At 39.8% G+C, this 23,829-nt stretch overlaps 1 protein-coding gene across 5 annotated transcripts in view; it reads right to left on the reverse strand.

The window, feature by feature from the left end:
- The window catches only part of PDE8A (phosphodiesterase 8A), a 138,959-nt gene that overhangs the window by 20,284 nt on the left and 94,846 nt on the right, over window positions 1-23,829 (reverse strand). For all 5 annotated transcript variants that reach the window (XM_063412092.1, XM_063412094.1, XM_063412095.1 and 2 more), the window contains 7 exons: window positions 11,379-11,435; window positions 8,791-8,981; window positions 7,610-7,666; window positions 6,158-6,215; window positions 4,677-4,765; window positions 4,367-4,445; window positions 2,628-2,765 (listed from right to left, as the gene is read on the reverse strand). In XM_063412092.1, coding sequence (XP_063268162.1) covers window positions 2,628-2,765; window positions 4,367-4,445; window positions 4,677-4,765; window positions 6,158-6,215; window positions 7,610-7,666; window positions 8,791-8,981; window positions 11,379-11,435 — 669 coding nt within the window. The remainder of the gene's footprint in view (window positions 1-2,627; window positions 2,766-4,366; window positions 4,446-4,676; window positions 4,766-6,157; window positions 6,216-7,609; window positions 7,667-8,790; window positions 8,982-11,378; window positions 11,436-23,829) is intronic.

The raw sequence follows: 23,829 nt of genomic DNA on the forward strand, positions 1-23,829 counted from the left end.
ATCAAACAAAGCCAACATCACGCAGAGCAAAGCCCACAGTCTCACTCCTTACAGAGTGAATCAATGCTGAGCTTTCAAACTCCATGAGGAAGGCCAAGGCACACATCTATCCACTGAGCACTCTCACAGGCACAGTGAGGAACCCCCAGTTCAGCCTTCCTTTTACACTGGGGCTTCTTGCACCAGACAGCAAAGTTTAGCAAACTGCTTGCACAAAACAGAGCAAACCAAAATAAACACAAGATGTCATCAACGCAATCTCACAGAACTGAAGGCTGAACTAGAAGGTGCTGCCACAGACCTTTATCACAGAGTGTGATTGCTCTCCCACCCCCTCTGGAAAGACCTTGCTGAGAGTTCCCAAAGAGTGAGAGGAATTGCATGTCTTGTCTGCTTTATCAGGAGCTGTTCATCTCACTTCAGAAAAAGCAAAACTAAGAGCAAACTGCAGAGATCAGAGGCAGCAAGAGTTCTAATCAGAATCGCACATTTCTTCTTAATGGATTCAATTTAATCATGAAACAGAAGAATGGAGAAAAGCACAACTCTTTTTTTACTCCTCAAGTATGGATGGATGAACATTTTAGTAACATTGACTTCTGGCAAATTACAGCCGGCTGTAGTAACAAAAAATTAACTTCCAGAGATATGTTTTTTGCTAAGACAAACAACATCCTGACCCAAGAATCCCTATGTACCTTGCAATTTCCAATTTTTGAGTGTAACACCTATGAACTTCTGTTTGAATATACTGAACTTGCTCACAGCACTACGCTTGTCAGCACAAGAGGTGAAATTCTGCAAGAGTCCATCCTCCTAAATTCTATTTAAAGACAAGATAAATTTCATGCAGCTTAGATTTTTCCAAAGATCAGAAACACTTACTTTCTACTATTTTTATTACTATGTTAGTATAGTACCACATTTGTTCAAAACAGAAAATTCAAATTTGTTGACACGAGATTATCACAGTAGACAGTTTCCTTTTTTGATATGCTATAACCTACAGTAGTCAAAATATGACCTATTGCAGTGACAAGCAATCTTTTAAATTTAGGATATAAAGAAATCACAAGCCTGAAAACTACACACAGACCATGTCAGAATGATCCAGGTAACTCAGACACTTCTGAAAATGCTGTAATATCTTGACACAAATGATTTCAAAACTTCAAGTATTTCAGAGGTTGTTGCTCACAGTTAAGATCTCCTTGCAAATGATTTCTGTAATAATTTAACTGGCAATTCATTTTTATATTAACATATAAATGTAAGGTTGCATAGATTACATATTATAGAATGTTCCAGAGGGAAACACAGAACACCTGCAAACAGAATATATCCATCTAAAAGAGCTTAAGCTGTTTTAGGAACCTAAAACCTGTTCCAGACAGACAGGTTTAAGTAGGCAGTACTTCATTTGCCCTCATGGTTGAAGCCACACAGTCAGGAGTAAAATTAGTACATGGAAGGAGATGAATTACATTTAGATTTCTATCATTCATAGAGTAAAATATATTGCCATTATTAATTAATTTTTTATCAGCTCACTAAAATATTAAAAATTTTATCACTTTATATCTTGAGAATTGATGGTGTGGATTTAAAGCCTGACACATTTAATGTATTTCAATTACAACTTAATAAATACTCCCTCCTAACATCAGTTTTGTATTGCACACATTTAGTGAAATAACTTCAGTCAGGCAACAGAGGTGTGAAGCACCATAATGCAGCCCACTGTCTGTTCTTGGATCTCTTCCAAGAGGCCGGCACACGTGGAAATGAGAGACACGATCTCCTTGAAATGCACATGGAATCTGCACCCAGCTTCGGCCACTGGGTGCTGTGTCAGCTCCCTGACCTACAGAGCATGACTCACCACAACTTTGAATTTGTGCTTTTGCATCCCTGTCTAGACCCAGAGTGCCCTGATTCACTCACATCTCCCTGCTCTGTGCTGTGCTGCTTCCCACGGACAATCCCATGACCCAGCCAGCTCTCCTGGGCTTGGACCATGGAGCATCAGCAAACACAGCCCTTCCCAAACCTCTGTGTGCAACCTCCATGACCTTCTCCCTACAAGGCACTGTGTCATGTTCAATGACATCAAAACAGTGCAATGAACATTTCTAATGGAAATCCATTAGACAGCTCCCATGCCATTAGGGAATTAAAACAGATTGGCAGCTGGCAGCTGACACTGCCTATCACTTTCAAGTGATATTGCAAATGTCTCCTTGGTATTTTTACATTCTGAACTTGCAAATCAGCTTCCACATTTCATGGTGAAAACCTTCAATATGGTACTTTTCTCATTTACATAGCACCAGATAACATGTGCATCCATCTCATTTTTCATCGGTACTCCCACACCATTTGCTATGAACAGCATAAATTATAAAGAAATGCAGCAAGTCACTTATTTTTGTAAAACAAGTATTTCTACCAAGCAAGAAAAGAGAAAGAAGCCCTTAAAAAATGCACATTTTTTACTTCATGTTCTTGTTTTAAGTAAGTTGCAAATGCTGTGTATCTGTGAAGCTGCAAGTCACAATGTGTATCACTGCTGGACTACAATAACTTTTACAGGTAGCAAATAGAAGTCATACAATGCCATTACTCACCTTTCCTATCTTTATGCAGGAATTAATAGTATCTAGGAAATCAGCTTTTTTTTCATATATAGGCACTTCTGTTAATTCTTTTTCTATTAGTTCACCTCTTTGATAGCCCATCATTGTTTCAAAAGCAGGGTTGACATACTGTGAAATAAAAAACCAAACAAATATCCATTCAACAGTATACTTAAAGCACAACAGAATCCCTTGTTTTGTTTGCTTAACCAGGAGATCTCTTTCCCAGCCTGACATAAATGTCTGCATGTACTATTCCTGAGAGAGATGTTCACATTTTTTCTTTGTGAAGCAGACCAGGAATTTCCATGCTGGAGTGTGTGCAAGTCAGCAAAGAGGGGGAAATTATGCTAACAGCTGAGTACCACATATCCACAGAGTTTAGACAGACAACATAAATTCCTCAAAAATGGGCTCTGTCAGTTCCCAAACCAATAAACCTCAAACCTACCTCAGTGTTCCTAAAAATCACAAACTGGATGGTGGAATACCATAGGAATATCACCCATATCTATTGGCAAATTCATCATCTTATTCTGTGTAAGGGCCAACCATCACTATTCCCCTGTCCAGGCAAAGCTCAGCCGAGCAGAGTGAAAGAAGTGGGATTTAATAAAGCAGGCTTCTCTCTGAAGTGAATGTTGCATTTCAGTGCAGGTTTTGGCCCCTGCCCAATAACACTGGAGGTTGGTACTGACAGCCCAGCCCTCCACGGCTCTCTCACTCGCTGAGTTACAGGCACAGTCCTGTCAAAGCAGCATCTGAATGCCTTTACAACATACAGTGTTTTAATATGAGAGAAAGGAAAAGGTGCCTCTCTACTTCTAATGATTCTCCACTAAGAGCTCCTTCCCAAAGGAACCCCTTCCTTCCCCTCCCTGTGCAAAAGCTGTGCCTGCTGAAGCTCCAGAATTTCTGCAAATGTCTCTCCTCTCATACTCTGGGGCTGTCAGCAGAGGGACATGAAAAAAATTGGCCTGAAAAAATGTATTTAAAACAACTTCAGCACGTGTTCTGTTATTTTTGTAAAAGGGATGAAGGCATATCCTTCAATGAAGTTGCCATTGTCAAGATTTTGCTCAAGAAGGTACAATTTGTATGTATGTTATAATCCCCAGAGGCTTAGACTCAAGCTCTTTACTGATAATAAAGTCACTCATCACTGCTTCATAGCTAGAGATGGAACTAACCCCTTTAAAAAGATGATGGTTTTCAGAACTGCAGAACTAAGCAAAATTTCTTTTCCCTGTCTTAAAGAAATTTCTGAAAGAGGAATGCATTCAAAAACAGTTGACCCAAAAATTCTGATACATAAAACAGTATCAGATTTTAGGGGAAAAAAAAGTGCAATTATTTGAATAGAATACCCATTAGATTTTAAAGAGCATCAAATTAACATACAACATTTTTGGAAAAGAATGCACATAAGCCAGTGGCTGCATTCATTTTTGATCTAGAGAAGGAATGAATAATTGAGATAAAGAATCAATACAAAACATAGAAACAAGAGAGTGAATCCTTATTCATTCAGAAACAACAGTCTCCCTTAAAATTTATTTGACTTACGCCAAACACTTTAAATGGGGAAAATTCTATTCTACAGCCAAACTCACTTCAATCTTTTAGAACCATAAATTTGGATTAGATTCTTGTGCTTCAAGAAAGACTAAGTGTAACCATAGACAAAACAAAATACAGACCAATTTTCTGTACTTATGACTGGAACAAACCTGTATTACATGGTCTTCACTTGTGATCTCAATGGCTTCTTGACTTTTCTCTAATGCTGTAAATAATGAATTACATGCCCTGGAGAAAAAAGAAAAAGGCATTCAAAATTTTTTTTGAACTTAAATTTTTTTATATATGATAATAAAGTATTACAACTCCATACGAAATAATGTTGTAGTTTAATAATTAATGTATTTTCTTCAAGTAACTGACATTCTATAATTAACTACTGCCCATTAAAATAAATACTCTATTAAGGATTTGGCTAAATTGGAAATGCTTTGTTGATAGTATTTTTGGTAAAATTACCTTAGTTTGAATTGTGCCTGCACCTGTCCAAATTTCAGCTGAATCAACTCATTGTAACAGGCCATCCTACTAGAATTTTCTATGTATCTCTGCAAATAAAAGGTTAGAAATATTTCATTAAAACAGATTCCTATCTGCAAGGATTTGTAGCTCTGATTTCTTTTGCTTGCTAAAGAACCAGAAAAGGAATAGATTTGTCAAAAATTAACATGCTGGGACTCGAGCGATGAGAGAAGAGTATTTTTTGGTACTGGCAAAACTTTTCAAGTTAGTGCATTTTGAAAAGGTGACAGATCCTCATGGCAATGAGGTTCAACCAACCTGTTCATTCTCTGTGATTGTCAGTGGGATCAATGTGTTTTTTAAAAATCTACTTTTAGCTTTCATGCTACTTATTTAAAACAACAGTGAAAAAATTGTTGGGTCTCAAGTAGTTGAAATTTGAAATTATTATGAGTTTCCAATTGCTAATATCCCAAATTGTCTAGATAGATGAAAATAAAATTTCCTGTGAAATATACCTTTATTGACTTTGGGGCTTTTATAGCAATGATCTCAGTACCTTTCACTTTTTAAAAAACACATCAGATTTACCAGGTATGAGCCTGAATGTTAAATCTTTGTTCACACTAAACTCCCACAGACATAGTTTGGGTGGGAGGATTGATTATCACAGGTAAGCCACCACAATCAAAGCTGCTAAACAAATTTTTCTGTGCTTTGCCATTAGCCCCATCTCCAAGGCTCTGATCCATAAATAATTCAGACCCTGTACTGAATTACTTATGTGCCCACTGGAAAGACTCTGTTCATATAAATGCCATTGTCTTCAGGCCGTGGCATTTCCTGGATTGGGACTTTACTAGAAATAAGCAAATGGGTGCAAATGGAATGTGATGGGACAGCAAAAACCTGGTGAGCACGCAACCAAGTCTTTGGAATCGTGCTGTAAATCAGACCCATTCTTGTCTGAAGGCAATAAGGTACCACTTAACTGATGCACTAATGAGCACCTTTTCTGCTCAGCTGGAATAGTTGCCAAGGAACAGATTCAATGCAATACTTCTCAGGTGCCTCCAAACAATAGCTAATAGCACTTGACAGTGTGTGAAGCCTGTTTACAATGGGAATTGGCATTTGATAGAAGACATTTCCCACAGCACATTCTGTTGTTCATTGCAAGCTGCTCTCTGGCTCTGCCACAGCCACTAATCAATTTGTCAATGTCAACTTTTTAAGGAAAGGATCATGTATTTAATCTGAAATAAATGTATGAAGTAGAGAAGTCTCAGATCCACTTCTTATATCCCCAGGAGTGTCATGTCAACGTTCAGAACTGGGACATAGAAGAATGAGCAGCACAAAAAAGATCTGCAGGTTGGAGCACTGATACAAATGGTGACTGACAGCCAAACTTCTGGAGAGCTTCTTGCATGACAATTTTGAGAAGTCAGAGCAAGCCAGCCAAGTATAGCACATACCCTTGTGAAGCCAGCAGTGATCAAGGGCAATATTGATGACTCTTCACGATCAGTGTGCCTTTGAAAAAAGGAGGATAAATCAGAGATTATTTTTGTAATTAACTTGGACCAAATTTCACAATCCATTCATCTACTTGTACCCCAGACGTCACACTGAGGCTAATACAGCTGCATCCTTACAGGATATAGGAATAAAACATATCTTTTGTACTTTTTATAAGCTTTCCTCTTTGGCATGGATAAGCCAAAATGTTTTGGTTTTTTTTCATACATGTAAATGAGCTGCTTACATCAAAAAAACTTCAATGCTTCAAGGAAACCAATAAATGAGCTAGATCACTGGACTTTTTCTGTACTGGATCCTTGTTGTTTATGCTGGCATTAGTCAGAAATGCACCTGAAAGTCTGCACAGCCAAAGTTTTAAGAAATTACTTGTTACCTGAATGTACCAAATCTTAGATGGGGCAACTCAAGATGCCTGAATGAAGATGGATTTTCTAGTCTTGCCTACCCACTGCCTTCTAGTAAGTCACATTTGGGACACATTCTCAAATGAAGAATCTGAATAATCTGGATATACTAATTGTTAAAAGAACCTTCAACATACATAAATACATACATGGCTGGAATCCCGAAGAAAGGCCATTATGTGAAGTTTCTGTCAATGAGCAGATTGATGCTGGTCATGTTTAGCAGATGGCACAATGGCTTTTATTTATGCAGGAAGTTTTGGATTTTGAAATGTTTAATTAGTGTCATTTTTTGGTAGAGACGGTAGTGTATTTTTAATGGGAAATTTCAACACCTCAGAACTGGTTTTCAGAATTAACATGTTCTGAGAAATGGCCATTCCCAAATTATACTTTGAGGAAATTATCTTCCAGTTATTGCCTTTCATTAAATATACAGATTTCTTTTTTTTTATTATTTTTACATTATTTTATAAGTAGCATTTTCAAAGGACGGGGAAGGAAATAGCATATGTAGTACTTTACTGAGATGTCATAATCTCTTTTAAAACTTCTGTAGTCAGACGATGCTTTGTACTGATCAAATTGTTCTATATTGCTTCTCAAACTCAGCATATCTCTGGTTTTTGCTGAGATTAATCATATTGAAAGGCAAATTCAAAACACAGATCTCAAGATAGTTTTGTACAGGATGTTGAAGAAGTTGTTTGAAACATACTCTGAAAGCCTGCAGTGATGGGGGGGAGTGCAAGGAGGAACCCAAAACAAAACTCAAAGTGAGATTCTTTAGTAAAAACCCAGAAATTAAAAAATCAATTTCTGTCCCAAGCCTATGGTCAAGGACAGTAAAACGCTAGTACAGCACATTATTATTAGCACAGTAGGAAGTTCTAATTCAGGTTATTTAATGTAGTGTTTACTTTTACAATGGTAAGATTTACAGTTTTGATCACAGGTGAAAGTAAAGATATGAGTATTTACCTTTGTACTACACAAATAATGACTGTATTTTCTGAGGCTTTCGTTGTTCTGATAGACCTTTAAATAAAAAGCAAACCATTTAAATTCTTTTTAAGTTCACATTTACAGAACCTTCAGACGGCACTTTTCTTAAAATATCTCTTTTAAATCATTTAACAACAAAACAAAAGTCAATCCTGAGCCTGCTGCTAAGGACAATAAATTATATCTGAGACTCCATGAACATAGATGAATCTATAACTCAAGTACTGTCGGTGGGGGAATAGCAAAAAATATCCTCTGTGAAACAGCATATAATGGACTTGCTTGAAGGGCTTGGTCTCACTCATTTAAGGTGCATTTTATTGAATTCTGGGATGGATTGGTAAAAATGGAACAAGAGGAACAGCCTGCTACCTAGTCTTGGTGTGACAAAAATCTTATCTATTTCCCTCAGTTCAGCAAGAAGGGCCTTTTCCCCACCACAGTCCCCCAGGGCACACACTCTGACCCTGCCACCCCACCCCAAAGGCTTTTCAGTCTAGACACATTCCCAAGGCGAAGTCACAGGAGCAAGGCACTGCTGCCTGTCATCTCTTTGTAGAGAGACTCACAAAGGCAAATCCTTTCCTCCTTTTTTTCATACTTTACAGCAGTTTCTAAAATTTTTTTTTGGAATCTGTATGCAATTTTGCTCTTCATAATGTATTTTCAAATGTTGTAGATATGGAAACGTGCACACCAAACACTGCCTGTTTGCATTGGGAATTATTCATAAGGAGGTGACACTGAAAAAAATTAGAACATAATTAAAGTGAATGAATTAATTAAGCTGCTTGGTGGCACTTGCTATCTTTGCAGTTGATTTAGTGGGAAAACAAGGAACCAGATATTTGAAAAAAACCTAAACAACCAAACAACAAAGGAAAACCAAAAAAATACCCAACAGTTCATTATGACAACAAATTTGTATGGTGGCTCCAAGACAGGTGGAAATCACAGACCCTAGGATACAACTAAAAATGCTGCTGCTATCAGATGTAAAGCACTGAACTAACAGTATTTGATGCTGCCAGTGCACAACTGTCTAAAACCAAAAACATCAATGCTGGATAGAGTTTATAAAAACATCATATAAAAGCAAAAAAACTTTGGTGATGTGTTAACTGTGTTGTTACGAATTACACTGAAACTGTGCTTACCTGCATAATGCTTCTGCATCGAAGTATCTGGAATGTCTATGGTCAATGATGATAATGTCATGGTGTTTGTCTAGAAAACATTCTAGTGCAGACTGAGGAGTCCTGGCAATGTGACATCGAAATCCAGCCTTGTCACACGCCCAGCGGAACCCGTTACTCTGCTCGTCTTCCTCAGCAAACACTAAAAGTACCTGAGGTGAAGACAGGCAGTGCATCATCACAAACAAATCTTACACCTACAGTAGATTCTGTGACTTTTCCCTGTTCTTAACATGTTTTTTAAAGCCACTTTTGAGGCTTAATCCATTGTTTTTAATAGAATTGCTTTCTACAGACCACTGGTTTTTTTATAGTTGTCTGTATACAGGGGTGTTTCAAGTGGGTGAAACAGTCTGCCAGAGCCATGTAATCCACATGGGAAGAACAAGTTTTGGAACTGTCTCTCTCATCATTATCTACAAAGCAAGCTTAGGCAATCAGCTGAGACAAATTGCCTGTGTTTCAGACAGTGTGCACGAACCAACAGCGAGTCCACTTCTCTGAAACTGTCTCACATGCAACCTTTTTCTTGGGGTTTATTTTTCTTGCCAGGATCATATTCCGGAAAAGGAGAAAACAAATGAAAATTAAAACAAACAAACAAACAAACAACCCCAACCAAACCAAACAGAAAACCAAACAAAAACAAAACAAAAAACCCACAACCACAGCTCATCTCATGTGAATCAGTATTTAATGCTGCTTCAATGGCATGACAAAAAGTCTGCTTTCTTTTCCATCTCATCCTGATTCCCCAAAGTACTGAATGCTGCCCACTCTGTGGGGTTTCCAGAAATTCTGGAGAGGCTGGTCAAAAGGAACTCATGGCAGACTGGAATCATAAGCAGTGCCAATGTATATGGAGTATGTCCTTGTGTGACTCCTACACAAAGCCTGCCATGGGATTTATATCACAGAAGGAGATTATCATAGCTAAAATCCAGAACTGGAGGTCAGACCTGTGAGCCACTACTTGTTCTGTCCTAACTTGCCGTGTAATTGCCAGTAACTAATCTCCTAAGCCTTTTTAAAATCAACACAATGCCTACAGACTAAAAGTATGATAAGGCCCAATTCCTTTAAAATGTATTTCCAATTCTGGGATTTAATACAGTACAGAAGATGAACAAAGTCTGGTAAGGAAGATTCACTGCTGTGATTGTGCTTTGCATCAGGATAATGTTTTGCAGAAGAAAACTTCTCTTGCCTGAAAGGATACAGCATGGCAGATATATGTTGATCTATGTTGATCTATAGACCTATGTTGTGTTGATTTTGGGGATGGCTCAGCACATGCAGCCGTTTGGGAAAGATGGGTAATTAAGCCATTGTTCTGTTGACCCAAGACACCAATCTTTCTGTAGTTGACTCAAACCACACTCAGATATCTTTTGGTCAGGCAAAGTGAAGCATGTGTAACTCACATCACATCCCACTGCTGCTTATCTTCTGCGTGATTTTAGGAACTCCAGTGCTGTTACACTTTGGACCAGGCTGGTGAAATGTCTACCAGTAAATCTTAACATTTCCATGTACTGCATATTTTTGTAAGAATGAAGGATTTTGCACACATTCAGTTCAGGTTCCTTTTATAGCAACCTGCAAAACTGTTTGCAAAAACATGTCATAGTTTGGGTTATATTTGGTGAAATTAATCTAGAATACTCCTTAAGAGGGGAAGAATGGGTTTCAACAATAGCACAGAAAGTCAGAAACCTGAGTTGTATGACTGACTCTTGCAAAAATGTGATGTTGCCTACCCTCTTCTTTCACACCTGCCAGCTATATTACCAGGATAAATCAGTAGCAATTCAAAGTGGTCTACAACTGGACAAAAGTGATACAATCATTAAAAACAATACAGGTGGCAGAAATACTCAGGGACTATTCTGATTTTGGGGAACAGCTGGATGGGGATGTCCTAAGATCTGACTTTTGATTATATTACTGTTCTAACAATGGCTCAAGATGATGTCCAACTGCAGTTCTTAAGACAGACATTTTCAAATTATTTGGTCCACATTGCTCCTCCTACTGAGGAGTTTTGCAATTACTGACTGAGGAACATCTTGGATAATTAATGGTTCAGCATGCCTTGGGATATGGGAGAATTTCCAAAGGAAGTTCCAAAAGACTCATGTATCTCCAAACCTTATGACCATCCCAGGCAAAGAGGACAAATTATATAAACCCTTTATTAATGAAGGGATAAAAGAGTATTAATTATTGTAAGTCAGTAATGAATAATTAAAAACATATGTTTTGCCAAGCTCACTTCATATCTTTTGTAATGATATTGCAACTTTGGTTGGCTTGGTATCAGTTTGATGAGATTTTGATTTTGACTACCAGTAAAATATAAAATGAGGCACAAACCAGATTGGTTACAAGGTAACTGACAGCAGAAAAAATAGATAGCTCTATTTTTATGAGCTGAGAGATGGTTGGAGAAAACAGGCAGAGTTTTTAGGATATCACATAGACAAAATGTTATGTGCTAACATCTGATATTTTAGAAATCAAGACTTCAGTTTGAACTGCTATGTTACCTGAAGTTGATCTTGATGAAGTCTCATAGGGCCAAACTGCACATCTGTTACTGGTGCCTAGAAGAAATAAAAAGGGAACTTATTAATGAATAATACCTCAGGAAGAAGAAAAATTATCTGTTATCTCTATTATCTACCATTATCTGGGGGCTATATTGCTATCATTATAAGGCTGCATCTTCATGAAGGTCTTATTCAGGTTTTGAAAATTAATATGCTAAGCTGCATTAACAATTAGAAATAACAAGCTAGTCTTCAAGTAATTTTTTATTGTTATTTTAAATGTAAACTAACAGATTAGTCATGAAAGTCTGGGAGACAGATTGTTATTTTTCTGTGTCCTCTGTATCACTCCAGCTGTTCTGCAAAACACAGAAATGTTTAAAAATGGCTTCTTTTAAAGTCCAAAAAAGCATTAAAGCTCCGGGAGAAATGCAAAAATACACCATTCTTAGAATTTCAAATGCAACAGGTGCCCAGATTTCACATGTAACAGGTGCCCAAGGGTGCTACAGAAAACCACTGATTTCATTTCTTCAAGAGCATTTTGCTGCATTCCCTGCTGCCCACCCAGCCCCTCCAGGGAAGGTTCCAGAACTCAGGAATGTGTTGGGATGAAGCATGTACTCAGCACGCAGCTCTGTTTGAAAATCCCTGCAAGGACACTGCCATACGTCATGCTTTTGACACGTCAGTGATCCCCACACTAGATCCTGTCCAAGTAACACAGTCCAGTTTGGGATGCAGGACCTCAGTGGCCACTCGGGGCAGGGCGGGTGATCAAAGAGGTGACGCGGAGCGTGCAAACGGGAGCGTGGCATGGCAGCTCACACGGGCAGGGTGCCAGGCTTCCTCCTGCTAGTGGGGATTTTAGGTGGTTGTTCATTGTGTTTTTGTTGGTTGGTTGGGTTTGGGTTTTTTTCATTAGTAATGGTTTTTACCCAATAGCTGCAGTTAGTACAAGTGTGTGTAACCAAATGGAACCCTCCGAAAAGGAAGATGCATCTGTCCAGACCCCTTCGTGTGCAGAGTGTTTGAGCTTATCAGTGGTACCAGGGGCACTGCAGAAGAAGCCTGCCAGAAGAACCTGAACAGGTGAATGATCTCCATTTACTGGTGGCCAAGCTTAGGGAGGAAGTAGAAGTAGAAGTAGTGCCTCAGTCTTTAGTGGGAAGACGGCCTGTCCTCAGGACAGCTGTCCTCCTGGGTTGTTTTTATATTCTTTGGACTCAGTGATCTTAAAGGTCTCTTCCAACCTAGTGATTCTGTGTAACCGAGCCAGGATCCCCCCCCTCAGTGGTCCCTTTGTGGGAAGGAGGGCAATGACCACAAGTGCTGTTTATCGCAACTGCTTCTCTTTTCTATCATTAATCAAAGTTCCACATGAATGACTCTTCAACTGGTATGAAACTACTTCTAAAGGAGTTGAACACATAAATACAGAGGGACACTCTAATAGGATTACACAGGTTTGGTCCTTTGAGCATTCCCATCAGGCAAGCATCAGCACTTTCGATGTACTTAAATATTTTTCACCCCTTGTACCAGAAATAAAAACTAAAAAGCAGGAATAACAATGTTCCCCATTTAAAATAGGAAACAAAGTCCAACCATTGGTCCATGGAGTCACATAGACTCTTCAGAAGTAATTGGAGTAAGAAACTAGAAGAAAATAATCTTTGCAATGTAGTAAATGTAAGACACCTCTGAACTGAAATGCTAAAAGAATGGGGCTATTGACCACAAAGGTGGCATTTTTACATTGTTCTTTTTCAAAATTAAAACCCCACTTGAAAATCAGATTTATGGCTTTGCAACCTATAATTTTTTCCAATAGGCAGTTTTAAAGAATCATCAGCACATCCCACAGAAAAATCTTTTAGAACTGCACGCTCTACTCTTTCTGTGACCTTAATGCTCCATTGCTCAGCCCTAAGAGTATGTCATTTGGGATTTTATTTATTTATCAACTTGGAAGTCATTACTGCCACATTAAATAAGCAACGAACACAAGTCAAGGAAAAATGGCAACATAGTGCCTACAAAAGCATGCCAGGAGCCAGTGTTCGCCTGTCTTGCTTAAGTGGGCCTTTAAGAGCTAATGTTAAAATGACATGGAGGGGTTTCAGATTTACTCAGTCATACTGGTCAGATTGGCTTAGTTTAAATACATTCCAGTCATTTCTCTTTTTTTGATTTTGAGATCAAAATACTCTCTTCAGTTGGAAAACTCAAGCTGCTTCAGTCTCCTGTGGTACATCATCCAATTATTCAAAATCTGCACTACAAAAAGCAAAGACTTGTGCTGATAACACACATAGCAGGAGAGAATCCAGCTCTTTGCACCAGTGTTACTGGTTTTGCAGAACTAACAGTAGTAACTACTCAGCAGAAATACCTGAAGGGCATGGAGAGAGCATGTCAATTGAGTAGAAGATACCTAAAATATACCTTCTCACACTTACTTCTCTGTCCAGAACTGTACTACAAATCAAACCTTGGACATTTTGTACACTCCACCTGCCAGCATAAAACAGCAAGTGTTCCATGTCACTGGACAATGGCCTGAGCTGCAGGTTCAGATCCAGAGCTGAACTTCTCTGGCATCAGGGGCGATGCAAAATCCCATCTACCACGGCAGCATACCCTTGGACTATCAGTCCTGGTCCAAGGTAGATTTTAACAAATGAGATAAATGCAGTATTGCCAGTTACTGCTTTTCAGATGCTTCTTTCTTTTAAGAAGTTTATGAATGAATAGCCATTGAAGTATTTAAAGGACTGAGCCTGAAAACCACTTTTCTGCCAGAAATCTGTGGCTATTGCTGCAATGAAAATACCTGTCTGTGCACCATTCAGGCCTAAGTCACAAGAAGTGACCAGATAAAATAACCTGTCTTGTTACACATTAACTTGCTGTCCTGAGTAGAATCAAAGGCTTGGTCTGCATCTCAGCTGGAAAATTTTGGTGAACTCCAGTTAATTCTTAATCCTGTTAAAATCTGTTTGAATAACTTGATTAATCATTTAAACTTTTTGTGTGCTGCAGGTAGCACTGAGAAGTAACATGCTGATTAAGTATTGTGTCAAAAATCAAGGCTTCAGCAAGGATTAGCAGAAACACTCAACTCTCAGCTATTGTTGAACTAAATGAGCTTTAAAAATACTTCTGATGCTGCAAGCTTATAACAAAACCAAATCGGTCAAAGCTCACATGTACAGTAACTGCACAAACACATCTTTATTTACTCTTAACCTCTTCTACTTCTTCCTTGGAATTTCTTTCCTAGTCAAAAAACTCAAGTACATTTTCAGACTGGCAGACAACTTGGGCATGTGACAGCCTTCCAGGCAGGCACAGATTGACAAGAGTGTCTGAGAAGACAGAGGTAGAACTAGTTGTGGGTTCCTGGAATTGCCTGTGATAGAGCTGGGTCTGTTGCCAAAGAGCTGCTGACGCAAAATCTGTAAGTGCAGCGTGTGTGACTGCGGCTCTTCGAACGCACACACAGCAACTGCAGCCATTTTACATTCTCTGATCCCTGAACTACTGCTGGTAGCACTTACTTCCCCTCAAATTCGCCTTTCTTATTTGAATACTGTATTTTCTGTCCTGTGGAACCAGCCCTGGCCCTGTCACAAAGTGGGATTCATCCCAAGGCAATGGCATAAGCCATAAGGGATTGACAGCTGTCAATGGGAAAGGTCATCCACTGACTGCTGTGAGCAGCTCAGCACTCGCCAGAAATGATCCCTGTGTTGTAGCAGCTGCATTGCAAACATTGAAATTGCTCATAGAAATAGTCCATGTTTCCAATGCCCTGAGAAAAGTGAATGTTGGGTAAATAAAAACAAGGGAAATAAGCTTTAAAAACACAGACCTACACAACTGTGACTGATCTGATTAAAGTACAACAAACTCAGTGTTGACCCGATGTAACCTGGTCAAGTGCTTTCTATGAGTCATTCTTCATATTTTACCAGAACAGAATCTACAGGAGTGGTCTGTTCATCACTGCTGGATTGTTTTTTCTTTCTTCCTACAGCTAGAAAAACATCAGATGAACTTGCTCAATGAATAAATGCAGAAAGGAATAAAGGGTGGACATAAAGCCACTTTGATTCACATGCTCCCTTTGGTGATAAATTGCCTGGCTGGTGACAGGGACAGATGCATGCAGACTGTAGGTCTTCTATTTTCTTGAAGTGGTGTATCCTGGCTTTCTCCAAAATATCTCTTACTATTACCCATTAGGCAATAGTAATTATTAGGAGAGCACACCTAAAATTTTGGGCAGAATCAGCTCCCAAAAAATCCTTTGGCTATTAATTTCCATGCAATATTCTTGCTATGGAGGTGCAAATGTGTTCCTTCTGGAGGCTGATTTTCTTAAGACACCTCTCTGCTGAAGTTTTTGTAGGATGTTTGAAAGCAGAGCCCTGTGTAGCCCAAGGCAACACTCGGCAGAGCAGCTGCTGCAGCCCTGCCCACAAATGAGCGGGGCTGGTGGGGAGCTGCTGGTGCCCAGGGGAACAGGAATGCTCCCCTGACATGCACAGTGCTCCATCCCTTCCTGTCACAGCAGGAGCTGTGCTGGGGACAGGAATGACTCCTACTCTGACTATTCCATGCACAGCCTCCTGACAGTACCTCTCCCTGAAGGGCAGCTGGCAGCACTGCTGCTCCTGCTGCTCTTCTCGCCTTTCCAGGTGAGCACAGCTTCTCTTTCCTGCACTCACTTGAACAGAGAGATGCCACGAACTTTTGCTGAATGGATTGCAGACGGAAGCTGCTGCTGGAGGGCAACATCTGCATTCAGTGGGCAGTCAGACTCTCTGACTCATTTGTAATATATGACAAATAACTGCAGTGATCAGACATATGACTTCACTGCTGGTCCTAATGGAATACAGCCAGCAAAAGTCATCATTTTCCTCAGATCAATGTTTTAAGATATCACTAAAATTTTTTATCTGATTTTAAAATACATACTTATATTTTCTACATATACTAGGGACATTACATGAATCTGCAAGAGTTGACTCATCACAGTAAGAATTAACAGTCTTCATTATCAAGATATGCTGGAAGCCACAGGACTGTTAACATAAACTTAATTCTTATAATTCTAAGAAAAACAGAGATTCATTTTACAAAGGAAAAAAGTCCTTTCTCTTAACCTACCATTTTAGGCATAGATTTCTCACCCAGAAAACAAAAGCTCAAGTGAACTGATAGATTTATACCAAGCCTTAAACTTTTATTAACTCAGGTTCTATTTGCTGCAGAAATTTGAATTCTGCATGATAACATACTTTCTCAGAAACCTTAGCCAAATCTTCCTGGGTGCTGAAAGCTGGGAAATAAACATTTACCTACGAACTGGCATGACAAAGTACAGGATCTTGTCGTGCCAGGTCATACCAGCATGGTTCCTTTTTCTCAACAGAGAGAGGCTTTGTGACTCATTGTAGCTCATACTTCTGGGCAAGAAATTCTCCATGTTCTCTCACATTTTTCTTTACTTATCGTAACAGCCATCACTTTCTGAAGTATATGAATACTAATCCAATCCCTGTTCATTTACCTATTTCTTTCTCCAAGGAAATGTAATGACTTAAGACTCAGCTTCCTATTTTCCATGTGCTTTCTGCTAGACACTGAACATCACTGTTCATGTCTTCTTTGCAGACCTTGACAACACTCTTTTGTTACCAACTCAGCATCAGTGCAAGAAATGTAAAATGCTGTCCAAGCAGATCTTCCTAACAGGCACAACTGTTCAGAGCATAAAATGAATTTTATAGTCCACGGACTGAATTCCAACCTGGTAAGCAAATCCAGTGAAATCCAAAGCAATTCCATCAAATACAAGGAAAATATACTGGATTTACTTGAGTGTAAATGAAGTGGGAGTCTGGCCCTGTGCAGCTCGCTCTTCTGTTGTTTGGAGGCCACAACGGTTTGAACAGCGAATAAGAGAGAACAAAGAGTCCAAGGTTTCTGCCTTTGCTCAACAGACTCAAGGACAAAGGTAAACTTGGCCTTCAAAGGCCCTGTGCTGTACAGAGTCAGTTTATTCTTTGCTAAAATACAAAGACATGAGTTCTGAAAGGTGATTAAAATTTACCAAAACTGCTCTTCAACCTGGATGAAACCATTTACTCCAGCCCTTGATATTTTTTCTCTATTTCTGCTTCATAAAAGATGTAGACAAATGTCATAGACTCTGAACTCGTAATATAGCATCCTGACTAACTGCTTTGATAAAATCTAGCATTTAGATTAATCTAAATTGTGTTCTCACTGATGCATCTCTCTCAACAAAACAACACAGATTTATATCTATATCACAAGGCCTGCAAATCACTTGATGTCTTGTTCTGGCATGGTTTTCCTTTTATCTATTTCCTGTTTTAAATTGATTCCTAGAAGAATTATCTACTATGCTGCCATGTAACAATACAGCAGATAGTAAGAGATGAGGTAACACACCCTCTGTTTTCTTAATCTGTTTCTTAGGTTTCAGTACCCATTTTTGAACCTGTTTTACATAGATGAGCTCTTGAGAGCCCAACTCTTGCCTTCAATCCACATTATTAGCAACACACAATTTTGACAGCTTGCAGTTTTTGTGAGAATAAAATCTTTATTGAGTGTAATGACTTGCCAGAGCTCTCACATCAGGATGCTGGCCCTTCTCCCTGGGCATGTAACCAAACATGGGACTCACTTTCTTATTCCCCATGAACTAACAACACTTTTACTCCTCCCAAAATCCAGCAACTCTTCCATTACTCAGCCTGGGGGCCATTTTTGTGTTAAACCAGGTCCTGAGGAAGCCTCCCAGGACATCTACACCCTGGTGGGACTGGGACTGCATCACAGGAGTGCCGGCACACAGAACTGAACACAAGGACTATCCGAGCTCCACCAGGGTTCTCCCTGGCACAGCTGATTTTTGGCTGTATGTTCAGCTTGCCACACATGCCAACAACTATTATATTTGTTTATTTGTTTGTTTGTTTGTTTGGCCTGGTTGCCCACTGTATTTCCTCAGTGCAGTAAGTGAAGCCAAGTTAGAACAGAACTGCAACAACGCTGTTGGGAAACCACACTTGCTGCCTTCTTGCACACTTCAGACATAATCAAGAACTCCAACTTTCTACTGCTTGTAAGTTCTCCCCTTATGCTTTACAGGAAAGTTTGGTTATCAAATTGCAAGTGTAGCACATGCAAAAGTGAATCATTCTGTTTGGCTGGGAATAATTAACAATGCTGTCCCAAAGTGACTTGTGTTATCCTCTGCACTGTGGTACGGCCTGGACGGCCTCTGGCCCAGACAAGTGGCCCACTGTGGTCAGGTTCTACAATGACAGCAGGAAAAGCCAGCCAGCAGTCCCTGCCACTGGTAAAGGTCTGAACTTTTACACAGAACAGGCTGACAAATTGGGGGACTTTTTTAGCTCCTGATAGATAGTGAAGTTAGAAAATAAATGTCATTATCACTTAGCATGCCTGTGGAAAAATTGCACAGATCTCCAAACTTAAAAAGGGAGGTTGCTGGTTTCATTTTGACATTCAGAGGAACTGAGGCACTGGGGAAGAAAGACAACCCCAGCCCTCCTTGTGCTGAGCCCTGGTACCCCTCAGCAGGGCATCCAGTGCCCCTGCTTGCTGGCCAACTTACAGCAGTAGGCACTGGTAATACTGGCTTGATACCATGAGGCTTGATACCTGGGAAACACCCACTTATTTCTGAAATTCAAAACTGTGTTGGTGATAATTCAAACAAGTTATGTCACATCTTGGTAATCACAGCAGTACTGTAGGTTTCTCAGCTAAGCAGATACAACTCCTGCAAAGCAACTCCGCAAATCTCACACTATACACTTACACAAGAGTCCTCACTCTCAATGAATCACACAGCAAAAAGGGATGGAATACATCAGCCAAGTCAGAAAAAGAGAGCCACTTACTCATTAATCCACACTGACTTTTCTGTCCAGTGAGAACAAAGTTGAATGGAAACAAGTCCTCCTATCAAAAACCATTCAAATCCAGCAAGTTATATTTGCTGCAGCATCTGATTCAAAGACGCCTTTTAGACCTGTATTTTATGCACAAGTACACTGGGCTTGAAATTCCATCTATTTCTCTTTAGCAAAAGAAATTTCATCTATATCTCTTTAGAAGAGAAAAAATGTGAATCATACACTCCAAACAAATGTGAATAACCTTAACACTGGTCTGTGCCTCATGGTTGTCATTTTGCCAAACCCTATTCTAACCAACCAGCACAGAATTTAAAGTGCCCTTAAGTCTTCATAATCTTAAGATTTGAGATGGTTCACTGGGGTCTTCATAAAGGTCCTACTTTCTGACTGATAGTGCTGGCAAGCACTTCTCCATTCAGGCCAAATACACACAGAACTCTGTCTGGAGGCTGTGAGGTCTCCCCATATTGAATCCCTGAGCTGCTCACTAAACTATAGTCAAGTATTTCTGTGTGGTGAGGGCATGCTGTGGAGCATCTGTAGTTATATCCTGCACTAAGAGAAAACCAGCAGCTTAAATGATCTAGCCTGTACTTTAGAAGAATTTTTTAAACCCTATAATAATGGTTTTCTATACATAGGTTGAAGAAATGGATGCCTTTATCAATGCAAAAAAAAAAAATTGTATGAACATTTTCAGCTGTTCAAACAGGAACAGCATGTGCAACATGCAGAAACTGAATTGCTTCAGATGAATAAAAAAGAAAGTGCTCATCTTTAAGGCACTAGCACCTAATTCCATGTCTTATTAGTTTCTGACAAAATTCAAGGGCCAGATAGAATACTCTGCACTTCAGAGCAAATGTCCTGTGAAGTCAGGCATCCCTGGTACTCTGGGCTTACGCGCAGGTAAGGGTTGTGATTGCCTCTGTGAGATGGTACCTCATGGGGAGCTGAACTGCACACCTGGATGGATATTGCAACTTGCTGAGTTTCAGCAGCTCTTCCCTTGTACTCCAGCAACTCTGAGACTCCTCTCTTTTCCCCTTTGCAACCAGGACCAGCCACACTCTATCTCACAAAATGCTTTAACGGCAGCCACATAAAAACAGCGTGCCTAGCAATTCCCAGAAGGCTGAGACTTGTTTCCTCTCCCTTTTTCCCCTCAGCTCACAAAATTCTGGTTATTCCACTGGCTGGGAGAGCTGTAACTGAGCTCTGGGGACCAAATCCCTCCTCATATGCCGGCACTACTGTAAAAGTTTCAGTGTGCTATCCTCTCTCATCTGTTGGCAGCAGTAACTTCTACTCAGATGCAAAGACTAGCCAAGTCAACAGAGAAGAAATTGGTCTGTAAGTCTTGCAGGTCATCAGCCAAGACACGTTCAAAATCAGAGCATTAAATATATCGGGGTTCACATAACTCCAAACAAATAAATGCAGCCTTTGGCTTTACCAGCATCTTTGTCTAACAGGAAAGGAACTTCTCACTCGTCTGCTGTCGCCTCAGGTGTATTAATTTTACAGGCAGGCTGTGGCTGACTTTCCATCCCCCCGCTTGAGCAGACACTTTAGTACAAATACAACATTCTTCTGGCCCTGAGGGAAATTCTTCCTGCCTGCATTTTAACAGTTGAACTGCACGGCACTCTGGAGACTTAAATATGGCACAGTAGTTCTATTGTTTAATATTATTAAAAACTGCTTGCTTTCTTGTGATTCTGCAAGATCCTGAAGTATAGCAGTGAGAGCTAATCTGTTTCCTATCTATCAGCTAGTTCTCTTTTTTCTGGTGGATACCACTTACTAGTTTTATTTTAGAGATTCTGATTACAGATGCATCAGAATACAACAGAACTCCATTATCAGTTTTCATTTTTTCCTTATGAATATGAATTTCAGTGACAGTTTTCTTTGAACCATCTGGATTTGAACAGACTCATCTGACTAAAAGGAAGTTCCAGTCTACCAGGAAGTTTTCCAGCTACTTTATGCCAGACAAACTTTTCATGGCTTGATCTACCAACACTGCAATCATCACAAACAGACCAAGCAAAGCAAGAGAGTACAGCCCCAAACCAGCATAATTCAGTCAGTGCTAAGGTTCCTAGAAGATCTCTGTTTTGTCCTAAACCTCCATTTGTTAAGGAATAAACTTGTTTTTTTATTGTCACTAGTAACACGTTTTTTGTGTGTTAACACAGTTCAGGGTTTACTGACCATAGCAGTTTTTTCTATGCTGCCATCTGTTATCTCAATCTTACAGCTCTCCAGCTTCTGCACAAGTGGGCATCCTGGATGTGCCAGTTTAGTCCTCCAGCACTGGATGCTGTCAGTATGAAGCTGCCGCCTTCTCCTCCTCCTTCCCTGTTCTCCCAGCCATGTGCCACACACAACACCTTCACACAGCTCACTCAGATGTCTGTGAACCTGCTGGACATCACTAGAATTCTTTAGGGTCCAAGAAGTGTGCTCTGCCCTCCTTCAGGATGCTCAAACTCCCCTGTGCTCTGTCCAGTACCCCGCCTGGGAACCGCTCTGAGCAACAACAAAGGTGCTGCCTCTGAGACGGGATTTTTCAGGTAGAATAAATGCAAAGTCAGTGAGACCACGACTAGTACAGCAAAGGAGAAATGCTCAATACTGATAAAAAACATAACTGTATTTTTGTCTATTGAGTACATGTTTCTCAGACTGAGTGGAACTGTCAACTGACACTTGAGAAAACCAAGAGGAGTTCTTGGCAGTCAAACCTTTTCTAAATAGGGAACCTTGTCTCCAACAAATGAAGACTTGAGACTGCAGGCATATTTAAGATGCCTTTTTAGAAAAATCTGAGGAAATTCACAGTAGTACATTCTTTTATTTCACTCTCAGGTTTAGTGTTAATTTTACTTTTTCACAGCTATAGCGAATCCAACACATTAACTTCAGGTTTTATGATAAGGAGGAAAACAGACAAAAAGGTTTAAGAGTCCTGGGCATCCCTTTCTTTGGACCACTAGGAACTCCACTGGCAGAGGAGTTCCTCTGCTTCCTCTAATACAGATGCCTCTTCATTCCTGAGGACCTACAGGGTAGTTTGAAACCTGACACTGGTTTTCTGCCTGACTCTGTTTCAGTAACACACAGTTGCTTCTGCCAGCCCACAGGGCTCGTTAAATATCACACGCCTGGGATGGGATCACGTTTTTTTTCCTTGAGTAGAACCTTTTTACAGTTATGCCAATCCCCCTAACTCTGCATGTCTTTAATAAAGTGGGATTTTCATTACAATCAGAACTGCAATTAAGTAGAATTTATTGCAACAAAGCAGCTTTTCATTCTAGTTTTCTTGTAAATATAATTTCACTCTATCTGGATTTGTAGCGGGCACACTCCATTTCATTTCATTTAAATGAAAAAATCTGTGTAATTATACTATTATCTTTGACACAAAGCAATCTCTGTATCTTCTGCCTATGAGTTATCACTTCCTTTACAAAAGAACTGCTGGATTTGCCAAAGGAGATGCTGCTGGTACAAAATAAATTATTATTTTGTACCAGCAGCACGATTTTCTCCGTAGAAACGCACACGCAATCAATATGTTCCTAACTCTGAGTAAAGTTTAGCAGGATTAAAGCTGTGGCAGGCAAGGCCTCAGCACAGGAGTCTGCCACAAGGCAGCTCTTTAATAAACAACCCATCATCAAGGAAGCCCATAAAGCACTCTGACATTGTAGTCCTTAACTAGGAAACAAATCCAGCTGGGTATCAAATATCCACTTAAGATTAAATCCTGCCCTGCTGTCCAAATATACTCTATTCAGGTACCATGTTAGCATTTCTCAAATTAAGTACACGGGCCATAATTATCCAGATAATTATCTATGGATGTTGAATAGCCTCACATAAATGATTTAACCTTGAGATTTCCAGGGAAGAGAGATAACATCTGGAGATACTTGCATCAAATACTTTTACAAGTTGTATGGCATCAGTGAAGCTTTGTCACAGAGAGCTGCTGCAGTCACAAAGTTTGAAAGACTTGCAAAGTAATGGGGGGTAAGAATAGAAGATGCAAAAACACTGAACAAATCTTTAATGTAAACACGTGTTCACCTGCAACCTGCCTAGCATAAGTGCTGTATAAACCATGAAGGATTATAAGCACACAGCCAGCAGTGGTTGAAAGGTGCATTTGGTCGAGCACATTAGGACTTTCCATGTGTCATTTGAAGAGGCATTACAGAACAGTGCTTGTCTTCCCTATAATGAGAGCAGGTGTCAGAAAATCTTTTTTCAGCAGCTTTATCAGACTCCTCAGGTTACCAGTCCTCAGACCCTTGAGAGGGCCCTTCCACAGGGCATGTCTGAACACCAGCGCCATGTGCTGCCTCTGAAATGAGCAGATTCTCTGCTCCTCCCTGCAAGGACTGCAAATTTGGAGCCAAGCTGAGCTGAGACTAGAG

The sequence above is a fragment of the Prinia subflava genome, chromosome 15, assembly GCF_021018805.1.
Source record: "Prinia subflava isolate CZ2003 ecotype Zambia chromosome 15, Cam_Psub_1.2, whole genome shotgun sequence".
In the NCBI taxonomy this organism is placed as follows: domain Eukaryota; kingdom Metazoa; phylum Chordata; class Aves; order Passeriformes; family Cisticolidae; genus Prinia; species Prinia subflava.